The 27,817-nt window shown below is 50.8% G+C and overlaps 1 protein-coding gene and 1 long non-coding RNA gene across 6 annotated transcripts; both read left to right on the top strand.

Moving 5' to 3' along the window:
* NELFA (negative elongation factor complex member A) lies at window positions 1–27,109 on the top strand. Of its 5 annotated transcripts, none has more exons than XR_013417670.1 (11): window positions 1–225; window positions 17,211–17,382; window positions 19,804–19,965; window positions 21,981–22,070; window positions 23,497–23,627; window positions 23,716–23,785; window positions 24,037–24,125; window positions 24,971–25,131; window positions 25,718–26,013; window positions 26,166–26,265; window positions 26,363–27,109. XR_013417670.1 is itself a non-coding variant. In XM_001100646.5 (11 exons), the coding sequence occupies exons 1-11, from the start codon at window positions 16–18 to the stop codon at window positions 26,545–26,547; spliced, it is 1,587 nt and encodes a 528-aa protein (XP_001100646.4). In that variant the 5' UTR covers window positions 1–15; the 3' UTR covers window positions 26,548–27,109. The 5 variants fall into 5 exon arrangements, 4 of the variants coding, with proteins under 4 accessions (XP_001100646.4, XP_077859100.1, XP_077859101.1 ...); XM_001100646.5 differs by having other exon boundaries at window positions 24,971–25,082; window positions 25,748–26,013; XM_078002974.1 differs by having other exon boundaries at window positions 25,710–26,013.
* LOC144341094 (uncharacterized) lies at window positions 20,358–21,223 on the top strand. The gene is made up of 2 exons (XR_013417695.1): window positions 20,358–20,501; window positions 20,874–21,223. It is a non-coding gene; the product is annotated as an uncharacterized LOC144341094 (long non-coding RNA).
* Window positions 27,110–27,817: the final 708 nt, after the last annotated feature.

Below are 27,817 nucleotides of genomic sequence, written 5' to 3'. Positions count from 1 at the left end.
GCGCTTTCCCCCAAGATGGCGTCCATGAGGGAGAGCGACACGGGCCTGTGGCTGCACAACAAGCTAGGGGCCACGGACGAGCTGTGGGCGCCGCCCAGTATCGCGTCCCTGCTGACGGCCGCGGTCATCGACAACATCCGTCTCTGCTTCCATGGCCTCTCTTCGGCGGTGAAGCTCAAGTTGCTACTCGGGACGCTGCACCTCCCGCGCCGCACGGTGGACGAGGTGAGGCAGGCGGGGCGCCCCGCGGCCTCCAGATTCCCAGCCTTCCCACCTCCGACCCGCACACCCTACTCCTGCCCCTGCTCCGTCCCTCCCCCACCTTCCCATCCCCCTTCAGACTGTCAGCCTCCCCGGGGTCCTCAGCCCTCACGCCCCCGCCTTCACGCCCCCTCCTCGCTCCTCCCGATCTCTCCCTCCAGTCCTCACCTCCCCCTGGGTCTTCATCCCCCGCCTCGATCCTCATCTCCCACCTCGGTTCTCATCCCCACCCTGGGTTCTCAGCAATTCCCCCCCGCACCTCCTCGCGCCCTGGGAATCCCCCCCTAGGGTCCTCACCTCCCTACTTTTCGTCCTCACCCCTACCTAAGTTTTCACCTCCCCTGGGATCCTCAGCCTCCTCCACGCCGGGCCCCGGGTTCTCACTACGACCCCCAGGTCCTCACTCCCCTCCTTGGGGCCCCGGGTACTCATCCTCCCCCGCCCGCGCCTCCCCCGCCCCCAGTCCTCACCACCCTAATCCCCCACCGTCCCAAAGCGACCGACTCTCGGGGCGGGGGTGCGCCGGCCCCAGCGGGGTCTCCCGTCGGGGACGCAGCCCCAGTGACCTGGGCGAGGGCGGGGGTCCCGAGAGAAACCCACGTGAGGAAGGGGCGGCCTGTGCTCTGTAGCTCCAGTGTCCGCTGACTGCATTTTGTTGTTCTCACCTCGCAAAGACCCCGGCCGCCCGGAGTGCTCTATGTCCATTTTACTCTTTTCTGCACACCGTTTGGCGTCATTCCAATGAGTGGGTGTGTGAGGTTTGTTTTATTTTTCCTCAATGTTATATTGTATCTCTTTCCGTGCGAAATAAACCAAGTAGTTTTGCAGACTATTGAAGCCCCGTGGTTGTTTAAACGTTCCCGGCTACTGGCGTATTATATTATAGGTTGTAATTGTTTTTTATTGAGATATGACATGTATGGAAAAGTGCATTTTTGTTCAGTTTCACGAATAATAGTAGCATCGTGAGCCACTCCTGTGATCCTCACACAGGTGGAGATACAGAACCATGCCTGTTCCTTGGAAACCTCCCATTGGTAATCACAGCCTTCTTACTTTCCCCTCCCTCATTTTGGAAAGGTGATCATTTCTGTACCATCTCCCCGATATTAGCAATTATTTATGCACCCCTGAATGGCACAGCTTGATTGCCTGATTTGGACTTAGTGTGATGGTATCATAGTGTATTTTGTGTGCGGCGTGCATGTGTCCTTTTGGTGGACACCTTGACAGTTTCATCCAAGTTGCAGCTGAGTTGGTTTGATTTTCACTGCTCTGTGGTATTCCTTTGAGCACGAAGCTCTTTATCCGTTCTATCACAGTGACACATTTAGCTTATGGCCAGTTGTGTGCTGTTGTAAATAATTCTGTTACTACATTATTGTGATGTGTTGCATCAGGTATTTGGAATCTTGGGATTTCTCTAGGGTATAATATCTAGGAGTGGAATTGTGGGGATCATAGGATTATGCCAAATTATTTTTCAGAGTGTTTTGTTTTTGTTTTTTTGTTTTGTTTAAGACCGGGTCTGGCGCGCTGTCACCCAGGCTGGAGTGCAGCTGCACAACCATGGCTCACTGCAGCCTTGACCTCCTGGGCTCAGGTGATCTTCCCACCTCAGCCTCCTGAGTAACTGGGAATACAGGGTTTCACCATGCTGCCGAGGCTGGTCTTGAATTCCTGACCTCAAGCAGTCTGCTTGCCTCAGCCTCCTAAAGGGCTGGGATTACAGGTGTGAACCATGGCACTCGGCCTGCTTCTTGGTTTTCTGTTTTGAGAATTGTATATTCAAATCTGCTTTTAAATTCTCTTTTTTCCCATTGTTTTGTAAGAGTATCTTTATTATTATTATTATTATTTATTTATTTATTTATTTTTTTTTTTTTTGAGACAGAGTCTTGCTCTGTCGCCCAGGCTGGGGTGCAGTGGCCGGATCTCAGCTCACTGCAAGCTCTGCCTCCTGGGTTTAGACCATTCTCCTGCCTCAGCCTCCCGAGTAGCTGGGACTACAGGCGCCCGCCACCTCGCCCGGCTAGTTTTTTGTATTTTTTAGTAGAGACGGGGTTTCACCGTGTTAGCCAGGATGGTCTCGATCTCCTGACCTCGTGATCCGCCCGTCTTGGCCTCCCAAAGTGCTGGGATTACAGGCTTGAGCCACCGCGCCCGGCCTTTATTATTTATTATAAATGCTAGATGTCAGTTCTTTTTCAGTTACAAATATCTCCCAGTTGTTCTTTGACTTAGCTTCCTGGAATTCTTTTCTTTGTTTTTTTGTTTTTTGACCCCAGGCTGGAGTGCAGTGGCCCGATCTCTGCTCACTGCAAGCTCCGCCTCCCGGGTTCACACCATTCTCCTGCCTCAGCCTCCCGAGTAGCTGGGACTACAGGCGCCCGCCACCACACCCAGCTAATTTTTTGTATTTTTACTAGAGATGGGGTTTCACCGTCTTAGCCAGGATGGTCTTGATCTCCTGACCTCGTGATCCACCCACCTCAGCCTCCCAAAGTGCTGGGATTACAGGCGTCAGCCACCATGACCGGCTTTTGTTTTTCATTTTTTGTTTTTTTTTTGAGACAGCGTCTCACTCTGTCACCCAGGCTGGAGTCTAGTGGTATAATCATAGCTCACTTTAACCTTGAACTCCTGGGCTGAAACAGTCCTCCCTCCTCAACCTCTGTACTAGCTGGTACAACAGATGCTCTGCCACCATGCCTGGCTAATTTTTGTGTGTGTGTATGAAGATGGTGGGGGGGTCTTACTATATTGCCCAGGCGAGTCTTGAACTAGCCTCAAGTGATCCTCCTGCCTTGGCCTCCTATAGTGTTGGGATTACAGGTGTGATCCTTGCGTCCAGCCTCTTCCTGGAATCGTGGATGAATAGAAACTCCTAGTTTTTACGTAGATGGTGTATTCATCTGCCCACTATCATTGGTGCCTATTGTGTCCCCAAGGGACATGCCCGGAACACTCCCTGGGTTGTCTTGGCGTAGCTGTACGGTTTTGCCTTTTGCACTTGAATCTTCAGTCTGTGTGGAATTGATTGTGTGAAGCAGAGAGTCTAATTTTCCACGTGGATGTCCAGTTAGTCCAGCACCGGACGTTGATTGAAATGACTGTCTTTTTCCATTGATCTGCACTGTAACTTCTGCTGTGGATCTGTTTCTGGGCTGTGCTCTGTTCTTTTGGTCATTTACATATTGATGTGCTAATAACCCACTAAGTCAGTTCCTGTCACTTTATTTCTAAGTCTTGTTAGCTGACGGAGCAAACTCTCCCACTGTATTTTTCTCTGGGATCATCTTTGGCTATTCTTGTCCCTTCACACGTCTGCCTGTATCTTCCATACTTACTTCTTAAACACATAGAGCCTGCCTGCTGGGATTTTAAGGCTGAGCCGAATTTGCCGTTCATTCTGGGGTGTTGTCCTCTTCATATTGCATCTTAGAACTTGTGGGTGTGGCCATATCTATGTAGCTGTTCTTTATGATCTCTGTAGAGGCCTTCCATCTCATATATTACCACCTAGTTAGTATTTTCCACGCCGTTGTACATGGGGTCTGTTAGTCTTAGTTTTGACTTGTTGCTGGTTTAAGAAACGCAGTTGAGGCCGGGCGTGGTGGCTCAAGCCTGTAATCCCAGCACTTTGGGAGGCCGAGACTGGCGGATCACCAGCTCAGGAGATCGAGACCATCCTGGCGAACACGGTGAAACCCCGTCTCTACTAAAAAATACAAAAAACTAGCCGGGCGAGGTGGCGGGCGCCTGTAGTCCCAGCTACTGGGGAGGCTGAGGCAGGAGAATGGCATAAACCTGGGAGGCAGAGCTTGCAGTGAGCTGAGATCCGGCCACTGCACTCCAGCCTGGGCAACAGAGCGAGACTCCGTCTCAAAACAAACAAACAAAAAAACAAAAAAGAAACGCAGTTGATTTTTGTGTTTTGTGTTTTGGTTTTTGTTTTTGAGACGGAGTCTCACTCTGTCACCCAGGCTGGAGTGCAGTGGTGCGATCTCGGCTCACTGCAACCTCTGCTTCCCGACCTCACGTGATCCACCCACCTCAGCCCCCCAAAGTGCTGGAATTACAGGTGTGAGCCACTGTGCCTGGCCTGATTTTTGGATAATGAGTTTGTGACTAGCATCTGTGCTAAAGTTTTGCTGGTTGCAAAAATTTTTTTCTATAGAATCTTCTTGATTTTTCTGTGCATTTCATATTATTTTTCTTTCTCCAATTACCTTTTGTTTTTTTCTTGTCTCACTGGACTGGCCGGGACCCTCCTTCAATCACGCAGGGAGAACTTGGAATGTTTTGCCAGTAAGCATCATGTTCCCTGTTGTCTTTAATAAATACCCTTTATCTAGTTAAGGAAATTCTCTTCTTAGAAGACTTGTAAAAAAATCTTTTAATCATGAATTTTTAAAAAATAGCTTTATTAAGATATAACGTATAGCTGGGTGCAGTGGCTCATGCCTGTAATCGCAGCACTTTGGGAGGCCAAGATGGGCGGATTGCTTGAGCCCAGGCATTCAAGATCAGCCTGAGCAATATGGTGAAACCCCGTCTCCATAAAAAATATAAAAATTAGCCATGGGTGGTGGCACATGGCTGTGGTCCCAACTACTTGGGAGGCTGTGGCGAGAGGATCACTTGAGCCTGGGAGGTTGAGGATGCCGTGAGCCATGATTGCGTCACTGCACTCTGGCCTGGGCTACAGAACAAGACCCTGTCTCCAAAGAAAAAATATATTATTTATATTATTTATGTACCATATAATTATGCCAGATAGTTCACCATTTAAAATGTACAGTTCCGTGCTTTTTAGTATATTTACAGAGTTGATGATCATTCTAGTCAGTTTTCGAACATTTTCATCATCCCCCAAATAAATCCTATACTCATTAGCGTTTCCCCAGTCCTCTTCCTCCCCACTCCTAGGTGACTAGTAATCTACTTTTTGCTTTATAGATTTGTCTATTCAGGATATTTTATATAAATATAATCATACATTTAATGTAATTTTTTTTTTGTTTTGTTTTTTGAGACAGAGTCTTGCCCTGTCACCAGGCTGGAGTGCAGTGGCGTGATCTCGGCTCACTGCAAGCTCCGCCTCCTGGGCTCATGCCATTCTCCTGCCTCAGCCTCCCGAGTAGCTGGGACTACAGGCACGCGCCACCATGCCCAGCTAATTTTTGTATTTTTAGTAGAGATGGGGTTTCACCATGTTGGCCAGGATGGTCTCCATCTCTTGACCTCGTGATCTGCCCGCCTTGGCCTCCCAAAGTCCAAAGTGCTGGGATTATAGGCGTGAGCCACTGTGCCCTTTATTTCTTCTTAAAAAAAAAAAAAAAGTTGCATGTGCAGAGCATGCAGGTTTGTTGCATAGGTCTACGTGTGCCATGGTTTGCTGGACCTGTTGACCCACCCTTTAAGTTCCCTCCCCTCACTCCCACCCCCAACAGGCCCTGGTGTGTGTTGTTCCCCTCTGTTTGTCCATGTGTTCTCAATGTTCAGCTGACTCCCGCTTATGAGTGAGAACATGTAGTGTTTCGTTTTCTGTTCCTTTGTTAGTTTGCTGAGGATGGTGGCTTCCAGTTTCATCCATGTCCCTGCAAAGGACAGGATCTCATTGCTTTTTATGGCTGCATAGTATTCCACGGTGTATATGTATAACATTTTCTTTATCCAGTCCTTCATTGATGGGCATTTGGGTTGGTTCCATGTCCTTGCTATTGTAAGCAGTGCTGCAATAAACATACATGTGCATGTGTCTTTATAGTAGAATGATTTATAATCCTTTGGGTATATACCCAGTAGTGGGATTGCTGGGTCAAATGGTATTTCTGGTGTTAGATCCTTGAGGAATCGCCACACTGTCTTCCACAATGGTTGAACTAATTTACATTCCCACCAACAGTGTAAAAGCCTTCATATTTCTCCACAGCCTCTCCAGCATCTATTGTTTCCTGACTTTTTAATAATTGCCATTCTGAGTGGCATGAGACGGTATCTCGTTGTGGTTTTGATTTGCATTTATCTGAAGTTCAGTGACGTTGAGCTTTTTTTCATGTTTATTGGCCTCGTAAATGTCTTCTTTTGGGAAGTATCTGTTCACTTCCTTTGCCCACTTTTTGATGGGATTGTTTGTTTTTTTCTTATAAATATAAGATCCTCGTAAATTCTGGATATCAGATGGGTAAATTGCAAAAATGTTCTCCCATTCTGTAGGTTGCCTGTTCACTCTGATGATAGTTTCTTTTGCTGTGAGAAGCTCTTTATTTTTATTAGATTCCATTTGTCAATTTTGGCTTTTTTTGCTGTCGCTTTTGACGTTTTTGTCATGAAGTGGTTGCCCGTGACTGTGTCCTGAATGGTATTGCCCAGGTTTTCTTCTAGGATTTTTATGGTTTTGGGTTTTACATTTAAGTTTTTAATCCATCTTGAGTTAATTTTTGTATGAGCTGTAAGGAAGGGGTCCAGTTTCAGTTTTCTGCGTATGACTAGCCAGTTTTCCCAGCACCATTTACTGACTAGAAGATCCTTTCCCCATTCCTTGTTTTTGTCAGGTTTGTCAAAGATCAGATGGTTGTAGATGTGTAGTGTTACTTCTGAGGTCCGTTTTCTGCTCCATTGGTCTATAGGTCTGTTTTGGTAGCAGTACCATGCTGTTTTGGTTACTGTAGCCTTGTAAGTATAGTTTGAAGTCAGGTAGCGTGATGCCTCCAGCTTTGTTCTTTTTGCTTAGGATTGTCTTGGCTACACGGGATGTTCTTTGATTCCATATGAAATTTAAAATAGTTTTTTGTAATTCTGTGAATAACGTCAATGGTAGTTTGTTGGGAATAGCATTGAATCTGTAAGTTACTTTGGGCAGTATGGCCATTTTCATGATATTGATTCTTCCTATCCATGAGGATGGAATGTTTTTCCGTTTGTTTGTATACTCTCTTATTTTCTTTTCTTTTCTTTTCTTTTTTTTTTTTCCTGAGATAGAGTCTTGCTCTGTCGCCCAGGCTGGAGTGCAGTGGCGTGATCTCGGCTCATTGCAAACTCCGCCTCCCGGGTTCACGCCATTCGCCTGCCTCAGCCTCCCGAGTAGCTGGGACTACAGGCACCCGCCACCACGCCTGGCGAAATTTTTGGATTTTTAGTAGAGACGGGGTTTCACCGTGTTAGCCAGGATGGTCTCGATCTCCTGACCTCCTGATCTGCCTGCCTCGGCCTCCCAAAATGCTGGGATTACAGGCGTGAGCCACCGTGCCCAGCCTTCCCCCGCCCCGCCTCCCGCCAAGACAGAGCGAGACTCTGTCAGCCAGGCTGGAATGTAGTGGCACAAGCCGAGGCCCACTGCAACCTCTGCCTCCCAGGCTCAAGCAATTCTCCTGCCTCAGCCTCCCGAGTAGCTAGGATTACAGGCTTGTGCCACCATGCCCAGCTAATTTGTGTATTTTTAGTAGAGACGGGGTTTCACCATGTTGGCCAGGCTGGTCTCGAACTCCTGACCTCAGGTAATCCGCCTGCCTCGGCCTCCCAAAGTGCTGGGATTATAGGCGTGAGCCACTGTGCCTGGCCCCTCTCTTATTTTCTTGAACAGTGGTTTGTAGTTCTCTTTGAAGAGGTCCTTCACATCCCTTGTTAGCTGTATTCCTAGGTATTTTATTCTCTAGTGATTTTGAATGGGAGTTCATTCATGATTTGACTCTTTGCTTGCCTATTAAAATCACATTGATTTTGTATCCTGAGACTTTGCTAAAGTTGCTTATCAGTTCAATAAGTTTTTGGACTGAATCGATGGGGTTTTCTAAATATAAAATCATGTCATCTGCAAACAGAGACAACTTGATTTCCTCTCTTCCTATTTGAATATTCTTTATTTCTTTCTCTTGCCTAATTGCCCTGGCCAGAACTTCCAATACTATGTTGAATAGGAGTGGTGAGAGAGGGCATCCTTGTCTTGTACCGGTTTTCAAAGAGAGTGCTTCCAGCTTTTGCCCATTCAATATGGTATTGGCTGTGGGTTTGTCCTAAATAGCTCTTGTTGTTTTGAGATACGTTCCATTAACGCCTAGCTTCTTGAGAGTTTTTAATATGCAGGGATGTTGAATTTTGTATCAAAGGCCTGTTCCGCATCTGTTGAGATAATCATGTGGTTTTTGTCTTTGGTTATTTATGTGATAGATTATGCTTGCTGGTTTGCATATGTTGAACCAGCCTTGCATCCCAGGGATGAAGCCGACTTGATCGTGGTGAATAAGCTTTTCAATGTGCTGCAGGATTCGGTTTGCCAGCATTTTATTGAGGATGTTCACATTGATGTTCATCAGGGATACTGGCCTGAAGTTTCCTTTTTTTGTTGTCTCTTCCTAGTTTTGGTATCAGGATGGTGCTGGCTTCATAAAATGAGTTAGGGAGGAGTCACTCCTTTTCCATTGTTTGGAATAGTTTCAGAAGGAATGGTACCAGCTCCTCTTTGTATTTCTGGTAGAATTCAGTTGTGAGTCCGTCTGGTAGTGGGCTTTTTTTGGTTGGTAGGTTATTACTGCCTCAATTTCAGAGCTTGTTATTGGTCTGTTCAGGGATTCGACTTCTTCCTGGTTTAGTTTTGGGAGGGTGTATGCACCCAGGAATTTATCCATTTCTTCTAGATTTTCTAGTTTATTTGTATAGAGGTGTTTATAGTATTCTCTGATGGTAGTTTGTATATCTCTGGAGCCAGTGGTGCTATCACCTTTATTATTGTTATTATTATTATTATTATTATTGGTGTCTATTTGATTCTTCTCTCTCTTCTTTATTAGTCTGGCTAGTGTTCTATCCATTTTGTTAATTTTTTCAAAAAACCAGCTCCTGGATTCATTTATTTATTTTTTTGAAGGGTTTTTCATGTCTCTGTGTCCTTTAATTCTTCTCTGATCTTAGTTATTTCTTTTTTTCTGTTAGCTTTGGGGTTAATTTGCTCTTGCCTCTCTAGCTCTTTTAATTGTGATGTTAGGGTGTCGATTTGAGATCTTTCTAGCTTTCTAATGTTGGCATTTAGTGCTGTAAATTTCGCTCTTAACACTGCTTTAGCTGTGTCCCAGAGATTCTGGCCCATTGTCTCTTTGTTCTCATTGGTTTCAAAGAAATTCTTGATTTCTGCCCTGATTTCATTATTTACCCAGGAGTCATTCAGGAGCAGGTTGTTCAATTTCCATGAAATTCTGTGGTTTTGAGTGAGTTTCTTAATCTTGAGTTCTAATTTGCACTGTGATCTGAGAGACTGTTGTGATTTAGTTCTTTTGCATTTGCTGAGGAGTATTTTACTTCCAATTATATGGTTGATTTTAGAATAAGTGCCATGTGGCACTGAGAAAAATACATGTCCTGTTGATTTGGGGTAGAAAGTTCTGTAGACATCTGCTAGGTCCACTTGATCCAGAACTGAGTTCAAGTCCTGAATATCCTTGTTAGTTTTCTGTCTCGTTGATCTAATACTGACAGTGGGGTGTTAAAGTCTCCTCCTGTTATTGTGTGGGAGTCTAAGTCTCTTTGTAGGTCTCTAGGAACTTGTTTTATGAATCTGGGTGCTCCTGTATTGGGTGCATATGTATTTAGGATAGTTAGCTCTTCTTGTTGAATTGTTCCTTTTACCATTGTGTAATGTGCCCTTCTTGTCTTCTTTGATCTTTGTTGGTTTAAAGTCTGTTTTGTCAGAGACTAGGATTGCAACCCGTTTGTTGTTGTTGTTGTTGTTGTTGTTGTTTGTTGTTTGTTTTTGCTTTCCATTTGCTTAGTAAAGTTTCTTCCATCCCTTTATTTTGAGCCTGTGTATGTCTTTGCATGTAAGATGAGTCTTCTGCATACAGCACACCGATGGGTCTTGACTCCTTATCCAATTTGCCAGTCTATGTCTTTTAATTGGGGCATTTAGCCCATTTACATTTAAGGTTGATATTGTTATGTGTGAATTCGGTCCTGTAATCATGATGCTATCTGGTTATTTTGCACACTAGATGCAGTTTCTTCATAATGTCATTGGTCTTTATATTTTGGTGTGTTTTTTCAGTGGCTGGTACCGGTTTTTCTTTCCATATTTAGTGCTTCTTTCCAGAGCTCTTCCAGGGCAGGGCTGATGGTAACAAAATCCCTCAGCATTTGCTTGTCTGGAAAATATTTTATTTCTCCTTCACTTATGAAGCTTAGTTTGGCTGGATATTAAATTCTGGGTTGAAAATTCTTTTCTTTAAGAATGTTGAATATTGGCCCCCAATCTCTTCTGGCTTGTAGAGTTTCTGCAGAGGTCTGCTGTTAGTTAGTCTGATGTACTTCCCTTTGTACGTGACCTGGCCTTTCTCTCTGGCTGCCCTGAACAGTTTTTCCTTCATTTCGACCTTGGAGAATTTGATGATTATGTGTCTTGGGGTTGATCATCTCGTGGAGTATCTTAGTGGGGTTCTCTGTATTTCCCGAATTTGCATGTCGGCCTGTCTTTCTAGGTTGAGGAAGTTCTCCTGGATGGTATCCTTAAGTGTGTTTTCTAGCTTGTTTCCATTCTCCCCGTCTCCTTCTGGTACTCCAGTCAGTAGTAGGTTGGGTCTTTTTATGAAGTCCCATATTTTTTTAAGGCTTTGTTCATTCCTTTTCATTCTTTTCTCTCTATTCTTGTCTGCATGTCTTATTTCAGTAAGGTGGTCTTCAAACTCTGATATCCTTTCTTCCGCTTGGTGGATTCGGCTGTTGATACTTGCGGATGATTCACAAGGTTCTTGTGCTGTGTTTTTCAGCTCCATCAGGTCATTTATGTTCCTCTCTAAACTGGGTATTCTAGTTAGCAATTCCTTAACCTTTTATCAAGGTTCTTAGCTTCTTTGCATTGGGATAGAACATGCTCCTTTAGTTCGTTTTTTTGTTTTGTTTTGTTTTGTTTGTTTGTTTGTTTGTTTTTACCCATCTTCTGAAGCCTACTTCTGTCAACTCGTCCATCCAATCCTCCATCTAGTTCTGCGCCCTTGATGGAGAGACATTGTGATCATTTGGAGGAGAAGAGGCACTCTGGCCTTTGGGGTTTTCAGCATTTTTTCCTTGATTCTTTCTCATCTTCATGAGTTTGCCTAGTTTCAGTCTTTGAGGCTGCTGACCCTTGGATGGGGCCTTTTGTTGTGGTTGTTGTTGTTGTTGTTGATGCTGTTGTCATTTTCTGCTCGTTTGTTTTTCCTGCAATAGTCAGGTCCCTCTTCTGTAGGGTTGCTGCAGTTTGCTGGGGGTTCTCTTCAGGCCATTTTCATCTGATTCACTCCCGTGCCTGGAGGTGTCACTAAAGGAGGCTGGAGAACAGCAAAGATGGGTTCCTGCTCCTTCTTCTGGGACCTCTGACCTCGAGGGGCACCAACCTGATGCCAGTAGGATCGCTCCTGTATAGGATGTTAGTGGCTACACCATCTTACATTCTCCATAGTGATTTTTGAGTGTTCAGTCTCTCACATCCTTGCCAACATTTGTTATCTTTTTGATGTAGCCATCCTAGTGGGTACGAACACAAGGGAACTTTAAATTTTATCAAATGCTTAAATATCTATTGACATGTAATTCACCACATTAACAAAATACCTTTAATTATAAACCAACCTTGCATTCCTGAGGTAAATCTAAATTGGTCATTTTATGTTGTTGGATTATATCATCCTGAGGTTTTGTATAGGGATTTTGTATTGTATCTTTGTTCTTGGGTGAGATTGACCTGTAGTTTTACTTACCCAGACTGTCTTTGTTGGATTTTGGTATTGGGGTTATGCTACCCTTTGAAAAGGATTTGTAACGTATCTGGTCTTTTCTTTTTCTTTGGAAGGTTTGTTTACTAATGGAGTGATTTCTTCCTAAATATTTGGTAGAACTTGGTAATGAAGCCTTCTGGACCTGAAATTTACTTTGTGGGAGGATTTTTCGGTATTGATTTTTGTTTTTATGAGTTTTGTTTGTTTGCTTGTTTTAATGCATAGTGTCACTGTCACCCAGGCTGGAGTGGCAGTGATGTGATCATAACTCACTGTAACCTTAAACTCCTAAGCTCAAGTGATCCTCCTTCCTCAACCTGGTGAGCAGCTAAGACTACAGGCATGCACCACCATACCTGCCTACTTTTCTTTTTTTTATTTTTTGTAGAGAGAGTGTCTCAAATACCCTTCTGTCATCGAGGCTGGAGTGCCATGGTGTGATCTTGGCTCACTGCAACCTCCACCTTCCAGGCTCAACAATTCTCGTGTTTCAGCCTCCTGAGTAACTGGGATCACAAACGTGCACCACCATGCCCGGCTAATTTTCGTATTTTTACTAGAGACGGGCTTTTGCCACGTTGGCCAGTCTGGTCTCAAGCTCTCGACCTCAAGTGATCCACCTGCCTCGGCTGCCCAAATTTCTGGGATTACAGGCACGGGCCAACATGACCAGCCCAACATCTTCTTTGTAAATGTCAAAAGCATGTGTAGTGATTATTTCTTATTTTTTCCCCCTTGATCCATCTCACCAGATGTTTGTTGATTTTATAAGAATTTTCAAAGTATCAGCTTCTGGTTTTGTTGATCTTTGCTTTCTGTTTCACTAATTTTTGCACTAATTTTCTTCTAATTACAGTGTTAGCTGCATCCCACAAGTTTTGATAGTCACAGAACTGTATCAAGTCAAAAATATTTTTAAATTTCAATAAGTTCTTCACTGATCCCTGTGTAATTTAGAAATGTTTCTTAATTTTCCTACATTGGAGGGGAAGAGATTTTAGTTTTGTTTTTATTGTTAATTTCTAGCTGTATTGAGCTCTTGTCAGAGAATATGGTTTATATTATTTTAGTTGTTTGAAATTTAAGATTTTCTTAATGGCAAAATATATGGCCAGTTTTTGTAAATGTTGCAAGTAAGCTTGCGAATCACATATATTCTCTAGTTTTGAGATCCATTGCTCAGTGGATGTTCATTAGGCCAAATTTCTATAATCATGTTGTACAAATCTATTCTGTTCTTACTGTTGTTTTAAAGGTGTGGTGTCTTACTATGTTGCCCAGGCTGGACTCAAACTCCTCAGCCTCCCAAGTATCACAGGCATGTGCAGCTTGATTTAAATTAAAAAAAAAAAATCAGTGAGAAGAGGATTTGTTGATCTCCCCATTATGATTATGGATTTTTCTATTTTTCCTTCTCAGCTTATGCTGTATATGTCTTGGGGCTGTGTTATTAGGTGCATCCAAGTTTATAGTTGTTATAGTTACCATGTGAACTCAACCTTGGATCTTTACATAGAGATCTCTGTATTTAGTAATGTTTTGTTCTTAAAATCTGCTTCTATCTAATATTAATGTAAGTATACCAGCTTTATTTTATATGTATTTTTCTTGGACTTTGTCCTTATGTATTTCGAGAAATTGTGATAAAGACCTCATTTAACTAGACTGTGAAAGGACTAGGCCATTCTGGGTAATTTACTTCTCTGAAAAATATTTTTATTTATTTTCTTGGTATTTAAAAAAAGGTTTATAAGACATTCTAATTTATCTTAGTTTTCTTTTTTCATTTATTTAGGGGTCTGGTACCTTAGGGATATCATTCTGAAAATTAAACTTTTCTACATAGGACCATAGATACAGGGTGACTAGAATAGATGACTGGGCTGGATGTGTTCCACAGTGTATCGGGCAGGATTCTCCAGAGAAACAGAACTAGGAGGGCATACAGACACACACATGCACACACACCAGGAGAGCCAGTGATGTAAGCCCTTAGACTCGAGACCCAGGAAGAGCTGATGTTCCAGCCTGAGTCTGAAGGCTGGAGAAGACCAATCTTCCATCTCAGACGGGCAGGAGTTCCCCTTCCTCGGCATTTTTGTTCTGCTTTGGTTTCCAGTTGATTGGATGAGACCCACTCAACAGGAGGGAGGGCCCTCTGCCTCAGTACAATTTAGATGTTAGTCTCATGTAGAAACATCCTCACAGACACACCTAGAATCACGAGGGACTAACTGTCCAGGTACCCCATGGCCCAGTCAAGTTGACACATAAGGTTAACCTTATATATGGCATCTGCTACAACTTGTGTTTCTGAATGAAATTCTGCAACCAGTTCACTGGTTTTATAATGTGTTTTTTTTTTTTTTTTTTTAGACAGAGTCTTACTCTATCGCCCAGGCTGGAGTGCATTGGCGCCATCTTGGCTCACCACAATCTCCACCTCCCAGGTTCAAGCGATTCTCCTGCCTCACCCTCCCCAGTAGCTGGGATTCCAGGAGTGCACCACCATGCCTGGCTAATTTTTGTATTTTCAGTAGAGACAGGGTTTCGCCATGTTGGACAGGCTGATCTTGAACTCCTGGCCTCAAGTGATCTACCCGCCTCAGCCTCCCAGAGTGCTGGGATTACAGGCATGAGCCACTGTGCCCAGCCAATTTTTAATTTTTTTAAGAAATGAAATCTTGCTCTGTCGCTCAGGCTGGAGTGGAGTAGTGCCATCTTTGTTCACTGCAGCCTCGAACCTCTGGGCTCAAATGATCCTCCTACCTCAGCCTCCCGAGTAGCTGGAAGCACATGAGCCACTATACCCGGCCCTGTTCCTCTTAAAAGCTTAGTAAATAGCAGTCCTTTATACCAGGGACGAGGAAGAGAGATTTTAATGATGTGATAGTTTATTCAGTAAAGGGTACAGAAGTGAGTTAGGGCCCCTGCTCTCTAAGAATTACAGACCTCACAACATAGGCCCGGGCTGGGCATGGTGGTGGCGCCTGGATTCCCAGCACCGTGGGAATACGAGGCAGGAGAATCTCTGGGACTGGGGAGGCGGAGGTTGCAGTGAGCTGAGATCCTGTCATTGCACTCCAGCCTGAGTGACAACAGCGAGACTCTGTCTCAAAAAAAAAAAAAAAAAGCCCCAGGAGCTCGTTCCCCTCTTCCACCAGCAAAAGGCACCTTCCATGAAGCCGGAAGGGGCCCCCACCAGGCAGGGAATCTGCCAGCGCCTTGACTGATCTTGGACTCTCCACCTCCAGAACCATGAGAAGTAAATTTCTGTTGTGTGTAAGCCAAGCATTATCTTTTTTTTTTCTTTTTTCTTTTTTTTTCTTTTTTCTTTTTTTTTCTTTTTTGAGATGGAGTTTCTCTCTTGTTGCCCAGGCTGGAGTGCAATGGCATGGTCTTGGCTCACCACAACCTCTGCCTCCTGGGTTCAAGCGATTCCCCTGCGTCAGCCTCCTGAGTAGTTGGGATTAAGGGAATGCGCCACCACGCCTGACTAATTTTGTATTTTTAGTAGAGACGGGGTTTCACCATGTTGGGTGGTCTGGTCTCCAACTCCTGACCTCGTGATCCGTTCACCTCTGCCTCCCAAAGTGCTGGGATTACAGGCGTGAGCCACCGCACCCGGGAAAGCCGAGCATTTTCTAACAGATGTCCAAGTAGAGTAAGACAGTCTTCAACATACGCATTTTGGAGAGAGAAAACATTTACTCCATAACAGTGGTCCTTTTTGTTTTAAATTAACATCCCCGACTTTTTTTATCTTTACCGCCCACTTGCCTCTTGGCAGGCATAGGGTTTCCCTGGGGTTGCTGTGAGGAGGCAGCACTGGCTGGGAACAGTGGGGCTGTGCGGCTGCCAGAGTCACTGTGCGCAGCGCCTCCTGCAGCCACGTGGCATCTTCTCCAGCAGCGTGCGCTGTTCCCTGAACTCGGGTGGGCGTGGGGAGTGAGGGCTGGGGGCACAGGGTCAGAGGCCGAGGCAACACCCTCCCTAATGCCCAAGGAACAGAAGGGCTGGGCCACACGGAGGTTCCTGACTCCTGAGGGCAGCTGGGTGTCCTGCAGGGCAGATGCAGGGGGGCTTGGCAGCAGGCAGGCTCCCCTGGCACGACCTCTGACCTCTGCCCCTCGAGCCAACTTCCCTCCAGGCAGGAAGCCCATGAGGACAGTGAGGTCTGAGGGGAAGCTTTGGAAGGTCCTCCCACTCAGAGGCCACCAGGAGGTGGTGCTCGCGGGGACGTGATGGCCGCAGCCCTCTTAGTACAGGTCTCTGGCGCCTGACGCAGGGAGTGGGTGTCAGGAATGCCTTGTGCTGGGGTTTCAGCCCTGGCGTCCGGACAGGGCAGGGCGCTGTTGTTCAACCCCAGCTCCTGCCAGCCCAGCCGTCTCACGCTGTGAGCAGCCCAGTGGACCCGTGGCAGAGGCACAGGCACGCCACGGCCTGGTTCTCTGCGTTTCCTTGTGGGAGGGGGTTTATGTGGCTGAAGCAGGCCCTGGTGTGGATGGATCTGGCCTCCCAGGCATTGAGGGAGCGCGGGGTGCACCTGCTTCCTCCACCCACATCGCCCATGGCCTCCCAAAGGCCCTGGCCTCACTCCAGGTCCTGGGGCCACCTCCAGCCTCCATGCACGCCACCTCCCAGCGCCGTCCAGACCTGGAGGTGGCCATCCCTGCCCAGATGGTGACTAGGCTGACCAGCTTAGCTGGCACGGGTGCTGCCCAGGCCCCACCCCCTGCTGCCTGGGCACACAGCCCCTGTGGCAGGTGACTCCACCCTGCTCCTGTGCTCTGCTGTGCCGGGCACCTACCTGCTGTACGCCCGTCATCCCCAGGATGCCCCACCGGCAGGCTTTCTGTGGGGGCGGTGGTGGCCCCGGCGTCTCAGCCTTCAGGTTTTCTTGCATCTGCACACCGGTGGGGGAGAGCAAGCCCAGCAGACTGGGTGCTGCTGGGAGGTGGGAGGCTGCCAGGGGGCACCAGATGCCGGGCCTTGCAACCTGGCAGTGGCTGTGGCAGCTCAGGGAAGCAAGGTGGCCCTGGGGTGAGGCCGGGGGCTCAGAGGAAGGAGAGCCCTCAGGAGGAAGTGTTGGGGGAGACTGCCAGAGAGCCCTGCCACTGCCCAGTGCCCATTCAGAAGCTCAGCAGGGAGTGGGCTCGGAAGTGGGCAAGGGCACGGTGGCACTGGCCACATCCTGTCTTGCAGATGAAGGGCGCCCTGGTGGAGATCATCCAGCTCGCCAGCCTCGACTCGGACCCCTGGGTGCTCATGGTCGCCGACATCCTGAAGTCCTTTCCGGACACGGGCTCACTTAACCTGGAGCTCGAGGAGCAGAATCCCAATGTTCAGGATATTTTGGGAGAACTTAGAGAAAAGGGTATGTTGCGTGGCTTTAATTCATGTTGGGAGGAGGGAAATGGATCTTTCTTGAAAAGTTTTTTTCTGAAATGAATTTGATTTTTAGACTGTTACGTTTTTCCATGTGTCCTGGTTCCTAAAATATTAACTATGTACACACCTTCCTCCCGTGTAAGCTGCTGCCTGGCTTTTTGCCATCTTTGAAAACAAACTCAAAGCAACCCACAGGCCCCATCCTCGCTGCTGCGGTGTCGGCGGGGGGCGGGGTCGGCGGGGGGGGGGGGGCGGGGTCGGCGGGAGGCGGGGTCGGCGGGGGGCGGGCGGGGGGCGGGGTCGGCGGGGGGCGGGGTCGGCGGGGGGGGCGGGGTCGGCGGGGGGTGGTGTCAGCGCCACTCGCGGTCTCTTCCTGGTTGGCTCCATGAGGGCAGGGGCTTTGCCCATTCAGGTTGTATCTGCTGATCCTAGATTCTAGGGCCCAGAACATTCCCTGGCCCAGAGTACATGCTCAGAAATGCATGTTGAAAATATCAGCAATTCAGTTGTTTAAATGTGAACTGAAAATTGCTTAGAAAATATTCGCAAGGTTGGCCGGGCGCGGTGGCTCAAGCCTGTAATCCCAGCACTTTGGGAGGCCGAGACGGGCGGATCACGAGGTCAGGAGATCGAGACCATCCTGGCTAACACCGTGAAACCCCGTCTCTACTAAAAATACAAAAAACTAGCCGGGCGAGGTGGCGGGCGCCTGTAGTTCCAGCTACTCCGGAGGCTGAGGCAGGAGAATGGCGTAAACCCGGGAGGCGGAGCTTGCAGTGAGCTGAGATCCGGCCACTGCACTCCAGCCCGGGCTACAGAGCAAGACTCCGTCTCAAAAAAAAAAAAAAAAAAAAAAAAAGAAAATATTCGCAAGGCTAGGCTCCGTGGCTCTCTCCTGTAACCCTAGCACTTTGGGAGGCTGAGGTGGGCAGATTACTTGAGCCCAGGAGTTCAAGACCAGCCTGGGAAACATAGCAAGAACCCATTTCTACAAAAAATAAAAATCAGCTGGGCGTGGTGGCACGCGCCTGTCCTGCCAGGTACTTGGGAGGCTGAGAAGGAGGCTCACTTGAGCCTGGGAGGCCAAGGCTGCAGTGAGCCATGATCGTGCCACTGCACTCCAGCCTGGGTACCACGGTGAGAACGTATCTTTTTTTTTTTTTTGAGACAGAGTCTCACTCTGTCACCCAGGCTGGAGTGCAGTGGCGTGATCTCAGCTCACTGCAAGCTCCACCTCCCAGGTTCAAGCCATTCTCCTGCCTCAGCCTCCTGAGTAGCTGGGACCACAGGCGCCTACCACCATGCCCGGCTGATTTTTTTGTATTTTTAGTAGAGACGGGGTTTCACCGTGTTAGCCAGGATGGCGTCAATCTCCTGACCTCGTGATCCACCCACCTCAGCCTCCAAAAGTGCTGGGATTACAGACGTGAGCCACCGCGCCTGGCCAAGAACGTATCTCTTAAAAAAAGAAAAAACAATTTGTAGATGGTTTTGAAGAACATGTGTTGATGGGATGCTTGTGCTTCTCTGAGTTTCTCTCCTGCTTTGGACAATTGCCACTGGTTCCTCAGAGCCCAGACGTTGTGCCCCAGCTCCTTCAAGGGCAGCACCCGGAGAGACAGGGTTGTGGGATGGAGACATCGAGGCTGCACACTCCTGCAGGGGCCCTCCTGGCCACCCCCCTGCAGGTGGCACCTCTGCCCACCTGTGAGAGCACACACACCACGCAGGTGCCTCTGGAGCAGTGGCCTGGACAGGTCCACCCCACCCCACCCCCCGCTGGTGTCTCTCAGGAGTGTCCCGCAGGCAGGAAGGCCGAGGGCGGTGAACTCTCATCTGCCTGCCTGTGCTTTTTCTCCAGGCGGGACACGTAGCCAGTTCAGGTGGGAGGTTGCCTGTCCCTGTGGGGCAGTTCCCGGGCTCTGAACCCTGGGTGACCATGCGGACTGAGGAAATGGATGTGGGCAGTTTGGATGAGGGCTGGGATTCCAGGAGAGACCACCGGCCTGGTTACCCTTGGGGATGGGAAGAGAGAAGCCCCAGATGGGAGGTCCTTCTCACGCGGGGATGGGATCCGTTAACATTTTATGTTCTAGAAGTGCCTGGAGCCCTCCGGGAATCACTGTACTATGTCCACTTGTGGTTCTCAGTATCCGCGGTGCCAAACGTTTTCCAGTCTGCAGCCCTCGAGGCACGTCCACCTCTCAGGCGTTCCTGTTCTGAAAACGCTCCTGGGTGTTCTGCTGGAGCCGCGGGGAGTCGGTCTCTCGGGGACTCGGAAACAGCTGCAGCTCCCGTGACCTGACCCTCGCCGAGGAGGGTGTGGGGCCGGGCAGCCACCAGCTCCTCTCAGCGGGGAGCTTTGCGGCCTGGGCGCCCTAACCGTCGTGTGGTTCTTACCGCGCAGTGGGCGAGTGTGAAGCGTCTGCCATGCTGCCACTGGAGTGCCAGTACTTGAACAAAAACGCCCTGACAACCCTCGCGGGACCCCTCACGCCGCCGGTGAAGCATTTTCAGTTGAAGCGGAAACCCAAGAGCGCCACGCTGCGGGCGGAGCTGCTGCAGAAGTGTGAGTGGCCACGGCCGCCATCGGGCCTTGTCTGTGTAGTTTCCACTCATAGGTTTCTTTAGGTTCTAAGGAACCAAGACTGCCCCTTCAAGATAGCGTTCTGGGCCGGGCATGGTGGCTCACCCCTGTTGGGAGGCTGGGGCAGGTGGGTTGTTTGAGCCCAGGAATTTGAGACCAGCCAAGAAACTCCATCTCTACCAAAAATAGGAAAAAAATAGCGAGGCATGGTGGTGGCGTGCCTGTGCTCCCAGCTACTTGGGAGGCTGAGGTAGGAGGATCACCTGAGCCTGCGAGGCTGAGGCTACAGTGAGCTGTGATCACACCACTACACTCCATCCTGGGTGAGAGTGAGACCCTGTCTCAAAAAAAAGAAGATAAAGTTCTGCCTGAAGTTTTTTTTTTTTTTTTTTTTTGAGACAGTCTCGCTCTGTTGCCCGGGCTGGAGTGCAGTGGCACGAGTTCGGCTCACTGCAAGCTCCGCCTCCCGGGTTCAGGCCATTCTCCTGCTTCAGCCTCCCGAGGAGCTGGGACCACAGGCGCCGCCACCTCGCCCGGCTAATTTTTTGTATTTTTAGTGGAGACGGGGTTTCACCGTGTTAACCAGGATGGTCTCGATCTCCTGACCTCGTGATCCGCCCGCGTCGGCCTCCCAAAGTGCTGGGATTACAGGCGTGAGCCACCATGCCCGGCCAAAGTTTTTTGTTAGAAGTTTATTTATCACTATATTAAACTTTGTGTTCTGAAAACATGCTTTAAAAACTTCAGAATTTAAGCCAGGCGTGGTGGCTTACATAATCCCAGCACTTTGGAAGGCCAAGGCCAGCAGATCACCTGAGGTCAGGAATTCAAGACCAGCTTGGCCAACATGGTGAAACCCCGTCTCTACGAAAAATACAAAAATTAGCCAGGCGTGGTGGTGCAGGCCTGTAATCCCAGTTGCTAGGGAGGCTGAGGCAGGAGAATCGCTTGAACCTGGGAGGCGGAGGTTGCAGCGAGCTGAGATTGCACTCCAGCCTGGGCAACAAGGACAAAACATCATCTCAAAAAAAAAAAAGAAAGAAATCAAAAACTTCAGAATTTTAGGTTAAGGCATCTCTAATCTCTGTTACCAAATGAACTCTGTGCCAGCTGAGTCCCGCTGTTGGGCACGATGGGTGCCGTTGTGAATGGCTGGAGGGGCACCGTCCTTACTGTCACGTTGCTACCTTCTTGAGTGGCCAGTGATCTCAATTTGACTTGAAAGATATTTAATCATTTCATTTAACGTTTTCCCAAAGCACGACAAAGATTACAATAAAATCGTTTTATTTTGAATGGTTACAGAATGAATATTTATAATGTACATCGATACCCCGTTTCTAGAGAATCCAAATAAAAGGCTGACAGCAGCTGTGCTTGGGTCTTGGCTGGAACAGGCAGCAGCCGGGGCCCAGCGCTGTCCAGGAGGCTCCGTGCAGCCCCAGGGGCACCGGGTAGCCCATGAAGGACTCTGCTGGCCCCTTGGGCCCCACCCCACAGTGGAACGCATCCCTTTTGGAGGCCAGCAGCGGCCTCAGGCTGTGCTTTGGGCACTCAGTGTCCCCTGACCCTTCAGCCTCACTGAACCAAGTCAGGAAAATCTCTTCGTTTGTTTCTTCCTCATATTTTTGTGTCTAGACCATGCCTGCTGACCCTCAGCGAGGACGGCGCTCCCACTGAGCCAGGGGGAGGCCCGGGTCGTCGGAGTGGGCCGGTGAGGCCCCTCAACTCCTTCTCTGCTGCTTCCCCCTGCCGTGGGGTCCTGGGAGGTGCAGCCACAGCCACCCAGCTCCCGAAACTTGCTCACCTGAGTGAGTTTCTGACTTGTTGTAATGTGCGAGCTGGTGTCAGGCCCTGCTCGAAACAGCTGCTCATTAGAGAGAATGCAGTGTTCACGGCTCAGGCCGTTGGATGAATCCGCTTGACAGAGATGCGTTTACAAGGGCCAAGAGCTCTCACTCTGAGGATCCCTGACACATGTGACCTCTTCCTTCCAGCCACGGAGACCGCCCAGCAGCTGAAGCGGAGCGCCGGGGTGCCCTTCCACGCCAAGGGCCGGGGGCTGCTGCGGAAGATGGACACCACCAGTAAGGCCCCCACCCCGGTGCTGCGAGCCTTGCTTTTAGGGCAGAGCTAAGAGCTTGACCTGGAGACTCGGCTCCCTGTTGGGGAGGTGGTGCATGTGAATGACCCGCAGGCAGCAGTGTTGGGAGCGCGCGGGAAAGCGAAGGCACCGGGGCAGTTGTACCAGCTTCTCCCCTTGGGGAGCGCCCTGGGAGGGTGCGTGGGTGCTGAGACAGGAAGGCCGGGATCGGAGGACAGCATTGGCCCCTGCTTCTCTGCTGTCGGCAGCAGCTTTCGGCCTTCCCAGCTCGGGTTCTCAGCCCCAAGTGCTGCTCTTGGGTTCCGAGTGTCCCTGGGAGGCTGCGCGGGGAGGGCGTGACCGTGTTCTGCCGCCCGCGGGGCTGCGCCCCTGCACCCCTCCATCTGCCCTTCCTGATTTGTGCTCTCAGGGCCGGGTGTGAGCTTAAGCAGAATGGACCCTGATCACAGGAATACGGCGTGCCCCTGGGAACCGCAGCAGGGCATACTCACCCCACAGGGTGCTGGAGAGTGACCTGGGGGCCAGAGGGCAGGACGGGTGCCGTCCTGTGCTGAGACAGCTGGGTAAACTGCAGATGGGTGGTGCTGAAAGGGCAGCCTTGCAGGCACCCTCCATGCAGCCCCCGGACCAGCCTGGCTCAGTTTATTTGGGCTCCCATAATTCCACAGTGTTCACATGGGACCTAGTAGAAGGCGTCTTGGGTCTGCTGACTGTTGTCCCTGCGTGGGGGGGCCATCCCCAGGTCACGTTCCTGCCCACCGCAGCCAAGGTTCCACCTTGCTCTCCTCTGCCCCGCCTGGAGCAGACCCTTGTCTTTCCACCCCAGCCAGGCATCCCAGGGCTGGGGCTGCACCTGCTGTCCCAGGGAGGGTGGGCCAGCTGTTGAGCAGTGTGTCCAGCCTGTCCCAGTGTGCTAACGGCATGGTCCGCCGGGCACCCTCTCTCCGGTCCTGGCACCATGAGAGCCATGCATGCCCTGGAGGGTGTGTGTGGGCACTGGTGGGTAATGGCGTAGGCCTCAGGAGCGTCCTCGGGACAGGAGGACAAGGCTCGGGAGGGCAGTCCTCGAGCCCAGGCGCCTGGCTTCGCGCCCCTGCCTGTGGAGGTACGGGAAGGAGCCAGAGCTCAGCCCCCCGTGCTGGTGAGAGACTCCACCGGGTGAGATCCTGTGGCTGGGCTGGGGTGCCGCTGTCTTTGGTGTCTTGGCAAAGTGTGAGGTTGTGGCTCCAGGCACTCCCCTGCTCCCTGAGGTCTGGGATTCTGGGGGTCCTGCCCGCTGCCCGCCAGGGATTTGGCCCTTCCCCACTGCAGCGCTAGCCTAGAAGGGGTGGGATGTTCTGGGCTCAGAGGGGGTGGAGGATGTTTGCCGGTCCCTGCTGCTGGCCCTGACAGTTGCTGTCGTCCTCCAGCCCCACTCAAAGGCATCCCGAAGCAGGCGCCCTTCAGAAGCCCCACGGCGCCCAGCGTCTTCAGCCCCACGGGGAACCGGACCCCCATCCCGCCTTCCAGGACACTGCTGAGGAAAGAACGGGGTGTGAAGGTGGGCCCGTCCCCCAGCTCCTGTGGCGCCCTGAGGCCTGCCGTGCCCTGGTGCTGTCACTAAGGCAGGGCTGTGCTTGTCTTGGCAGCTGCTGGACATCTCTGAGCTGGATATGGTCGGTGCTGGCCGAGAGGCGAAGAGGAGAAGGAAGACTCTCGGTGGGGATTGGGGCCTGCGTGGAGGCGGCAGTGGGGGTCCCTGCGGGCCCTGCCCAGGTGGGGTGGGGCGTGTCCACGCTCAGCGGGCAGGGCTGTGCCCCTGTGAGGCTCCTCTTCTGTGGGTGGGCGCCTGCTTTTCTCCTCGCTCCTTGGCGGCCTCTCCTGGGAAGCTGTTTGCTTCCCTGTTGCTGCCCCGAGCTGAGCCTGCAGACGCACCTGGGCACTGGTGAGGACGCCTGTTTTGTCCACAGATGCGGAGGTGGTGGAGAAGCCAGCCAAGGAGGAAACTGTGGTGGAGAACGCCACCCCGGACTACGCGGCCGGTCTGGTGTCCACACAGGTAGGGCTCAGGGCAGCACCCCACGTCTGGCACCGCTGCAGGTGCCCTTCTTGTTCCGATTGTGGCCACTCTAGTGTGTTCTATTGGATAATATGTGTATGTACATATGTGTGCGGTTTGTATTTGTGCATATATGTGTATATGAGAGGCAGTGTGGGCCGCATCCTGACATGGGCATCCAACTCAGGCTCTGAGCGGGAACCTGCCCCACGCTTGCTGGATGGGCTGCTGGGGGAGTCCTCCTCACCCGTGCCTCAGTCCCCTGTCAGGACTGGTGGAACCTGCCTTGCAGGTGGCCGCGAATGGGCACAGGACAGGCCTGTGGGGGTGCCGGGTGGTCAGAGGCCTCGGTGTCCTGGAGACCAGGCCCTGCCTGCGGGTAGGAGGCAGCCGTGGGGCGCGGCAGGTGCACAGAGGCTACCGTGGGTCGTCTGAGGCCAGGGCCTGGAGGAGGCCACACTGCAGGGTCACTTGGGGATAAGAAGCTCCCTCCTTCCCGTCGCTGCGCGTCCGGGGTTTCTTTACACGAGCCTCTTCCTTTTATATCAATGCTTCGTGGTAAGAAAAAGCATCACTTCTGTCCTCAGAGATGGGCAGTTTGGGCTCCCCAACCCCTCCCCTCTCCTACACAGGAGCCGCTCAGTCCCCAACTCTGCTGGGGCACCAGGAGCCAGGGGTCCCTTTGCCCAGCCCAGGGAGCTCTGGAGAGTGGCCCCCGCCTTCCTGCTGTAGCTTGGGGCGGGGGCCACAGCTTGTGGCGGTGGAGCTCCAGGTCGGGCCGTGAGTGTTAGCACATGCCGGAAGCACGGCCTCTTCTGGGAGAAACCGTAAACTCTGTGTTCCAGAAACTTGGGTCCCTGAACAGTGAGCCTGCGCTGCCCTCCACGAGCTACCTTCCCTCCACGCCCAGCGTGGTTCCCGCCTCCTCCTACGTCCCCAGCTCCGAGACACCCCCAGGTGAGTCTGCTGGCCCCAGTCTGGAACCAGCTGAGCTGCCCACCAGGACGTGGCCTTGCCCATGGGCGCTGCCAGGGCTGCGGTTCCCACTCCTGCATCTCTGTTGTCCCCCACCCGAGGCAGATGCCCTGCTTGTCAGCTTGAGCTCCACGACACAAACCAGCTGTTTGCCCTGCCCTGCCCGTCCTGGGCACAGACAGCTGCCCCAGGACACCACAGGAAGGGGATGGGGCTGGCAAGGGTCTTCTGCCAGGTGACCCAGCTGTTGTTGCTGGGTAGCCGGGAGGGGAGCCGAGGGCCATCCCCCCTAGATGGAGGGCACTGCCAGGCTCACAGCACCTCAGGCCAGGTCCTGGGCCCCAGGGGCTTGAGGATACGGCCTTCCTCTCTTCCCACCAGTGCCTGCGGTATGGGGACCCGCTGCAGGCCAGCAGCTGGCCAGAGTCCAGACATGTTATCTGCGGGTCTGGAAAGGCCTGAGACCACTGGCCGTGCTCCTCTGACTGGGGCTCCTGGGCCTGTGCCCTGGCTGGGGGCCACAGGGAGTTCTCGTCAGAGGGTAGCAGGACAGAGAAGGGGAGCTGAGCCTGTCACCTCCAGGAGCACTAGGGTTTGGGAACAGGGTAGGGGTCCAGCCCCCTCACCAGGCCCCGGTCTACCTGCAGCCCCGTCCTCCCGAGAAGCCAGCCGCCCACCAGAGGAGCCCAGCACCCCGAGCCCTACGCTGCCAGCGCAGTTCAAGCAGCGGGCACCCATGTACAACAGCGGCCTGAGCCCTGCCACACCCACGCCTGCAGCGCCCACCTCGCCTCTGACACCCACCACACCCCCGGCTGTCGCCCCTACCACTCAGACACCCCCGGTTGCCATGGTGGCCCCGCAGACCCAGGCCTCTGCCCAGCAGCAGCCTAAGAAGAACTTGTCCCTCACGGTAGGTGTACCCTGGCGGGGCCCACAGGCCACCAGGTAGGTGGTGTGGCCCTGGTCACCTGCTGTGGCATGGGGGTGCCACAGTGCCTGCAGGGGGATGCAGGAGGTGGTCCTGGTGGGGCCCTGGTACCCACACCCCTCTCCCCGCTGTAGAGAGAGCAGATGTTCGCTGCCCAGGAGATGTTCAAGACGGCCAACAAAGTGACACGGCCCGAGAAGGCCCTCATCCTGGGCTTCATGGCCGGCTCCCGAGGTGTGTTCATTAGGCAGGGTCTGGGGGTGCACCGGGCCGGGTGGGGGGCGGGCTCTTTGGCCCCAGACACCCACCCAGAAGCTCCTGCTCTCTGCAGAGAACCCATGCCAGGAGCAGGGGGACGTGATCCAGATCAAGCTGAGCGAGCACACGGAGGACCTGCCCAAGGCGGATGGCCAGGGCAGCACAACCATGCTGGTGGACACAGTGTTCGAGATGAACTATGCCACGGGTCAGTGGACACGCTTCAAGAAGTACAAGCCCATGACCAACGTGTCCTAGGGCCACCTGCCTCACAGCTGGCCCTCACTTGGGGGCTCCAAGGGACGATGGCTTTGCCGGCTTAAATTAACCAGACAGCGGACACCTGGCCCACGAGGTCCCCCAGCCACCGCCCTGCTGCTGACCCAGCCTGTTTTAAGTTCTAGATGCATTTCTCTGGGGTGTTTTGGGCTTATTTTTAAAATTTTAATATGGGTTCCTTTTTGTGTGATTTAAGACACTTTTTGGACTCAATGTTCCATTTTTGAATGTAGTAAATTAACCAAAAAAGTTACAACTTCCTAATTTTAGTGACAGCTCTACCTGTTAGACTCTTACTTTTTAAAATCTTTTCTATTTTCCTCGCTGGGGCAGTGCCCTTGGCACGGTGGTACTGGGGGTGGGGCAGGGACACCTGACCACACCAGAGTATGGGAGACGGCAGGCCTTGTCCCCTGCCAGTGCCTGCCTGGGAGTTTTGTATTCATCTTTTGTACAGTTGTGGACATTTAAGACAGTATTTGGGTACCTATTTTCATTGTAAAACTATCTGAACCATTAAAGTTTAGCTTTTCTAAAGAAAGCCACCATAGCTGTGTTTGGGGCCAGCTTGTCCTCCCTGCTCCGGGGACCCAGTCCCTCCCTAGGCGGCCGTCAGGATGGGGTGGTCCAGGGCTGGGGGCTTCCTAGGACACCCTGGCCCACAGGGTAAGAACAGGTAGGGTCAGCCCTCGGGGCACTCCCTTGACTTGGCTGCAGGCCTGGGGACCACCCGGCTCAGTCGACTGCAGGGCTGCGGGACAGCAGTGGTTCCTTCTCTCCAGACCATTTCGCCTTCAATGGGAATTTGGGAAGCAAATTATTTCTGAAAGAAGAAAGCATTTTTCCAAAGTCAGTTACGCCTGCTATTTCCAGTATTTGTTATACTTCCCAAGATGGCGCTGCCTCTCCCCAGCGGGTCAGGTCAAAGGCAAAATGACACGGTCAGGACAGGGAGCCCCACCCATCGGAAGCATCAGCGCCACGCCCGATGCTTTGCAATTCAAAGTAACTGGAAATAAAAAATCAAACAATCCCATGTAAAATAAGTTAAGAAAAAAAGCCTTTACAATGTTTTTAATACAAAAATACTCATACACAATTTTCCAAACACAGCTTTCCATTTTAAATGCTATTTTCCCCCAACTGGCAAGTCTCAAATCTCTATTTCAGTATATCCCCCCCAAAAGTGAATTTCAAGTTTTTAAGTCTAACTATCAAACCTGGTGACAGCACCCAGTATTCCTAAAAG

The sequence above is a fragment of the Macaca mulatta genome, chromosome 5 (assembly GCF_049350105.2).
Source record: "Macaca mulatta isolate MMU2019108-1 chromosome 5, T2T-MMU8v2.0, whole genome shotgun sequence".
Taxonomy (NCBI): domain Eukaryota; kingdom Metazoa; phylum Chordata; class Mammalia; order Primates; family Cercopithecidae; genus Macaca; species Macaca mulatta.
Note: the sequence above shows the minus strand (reverse complement) of the source record. Positions and strands in the feature narration are given on the sequence as shown.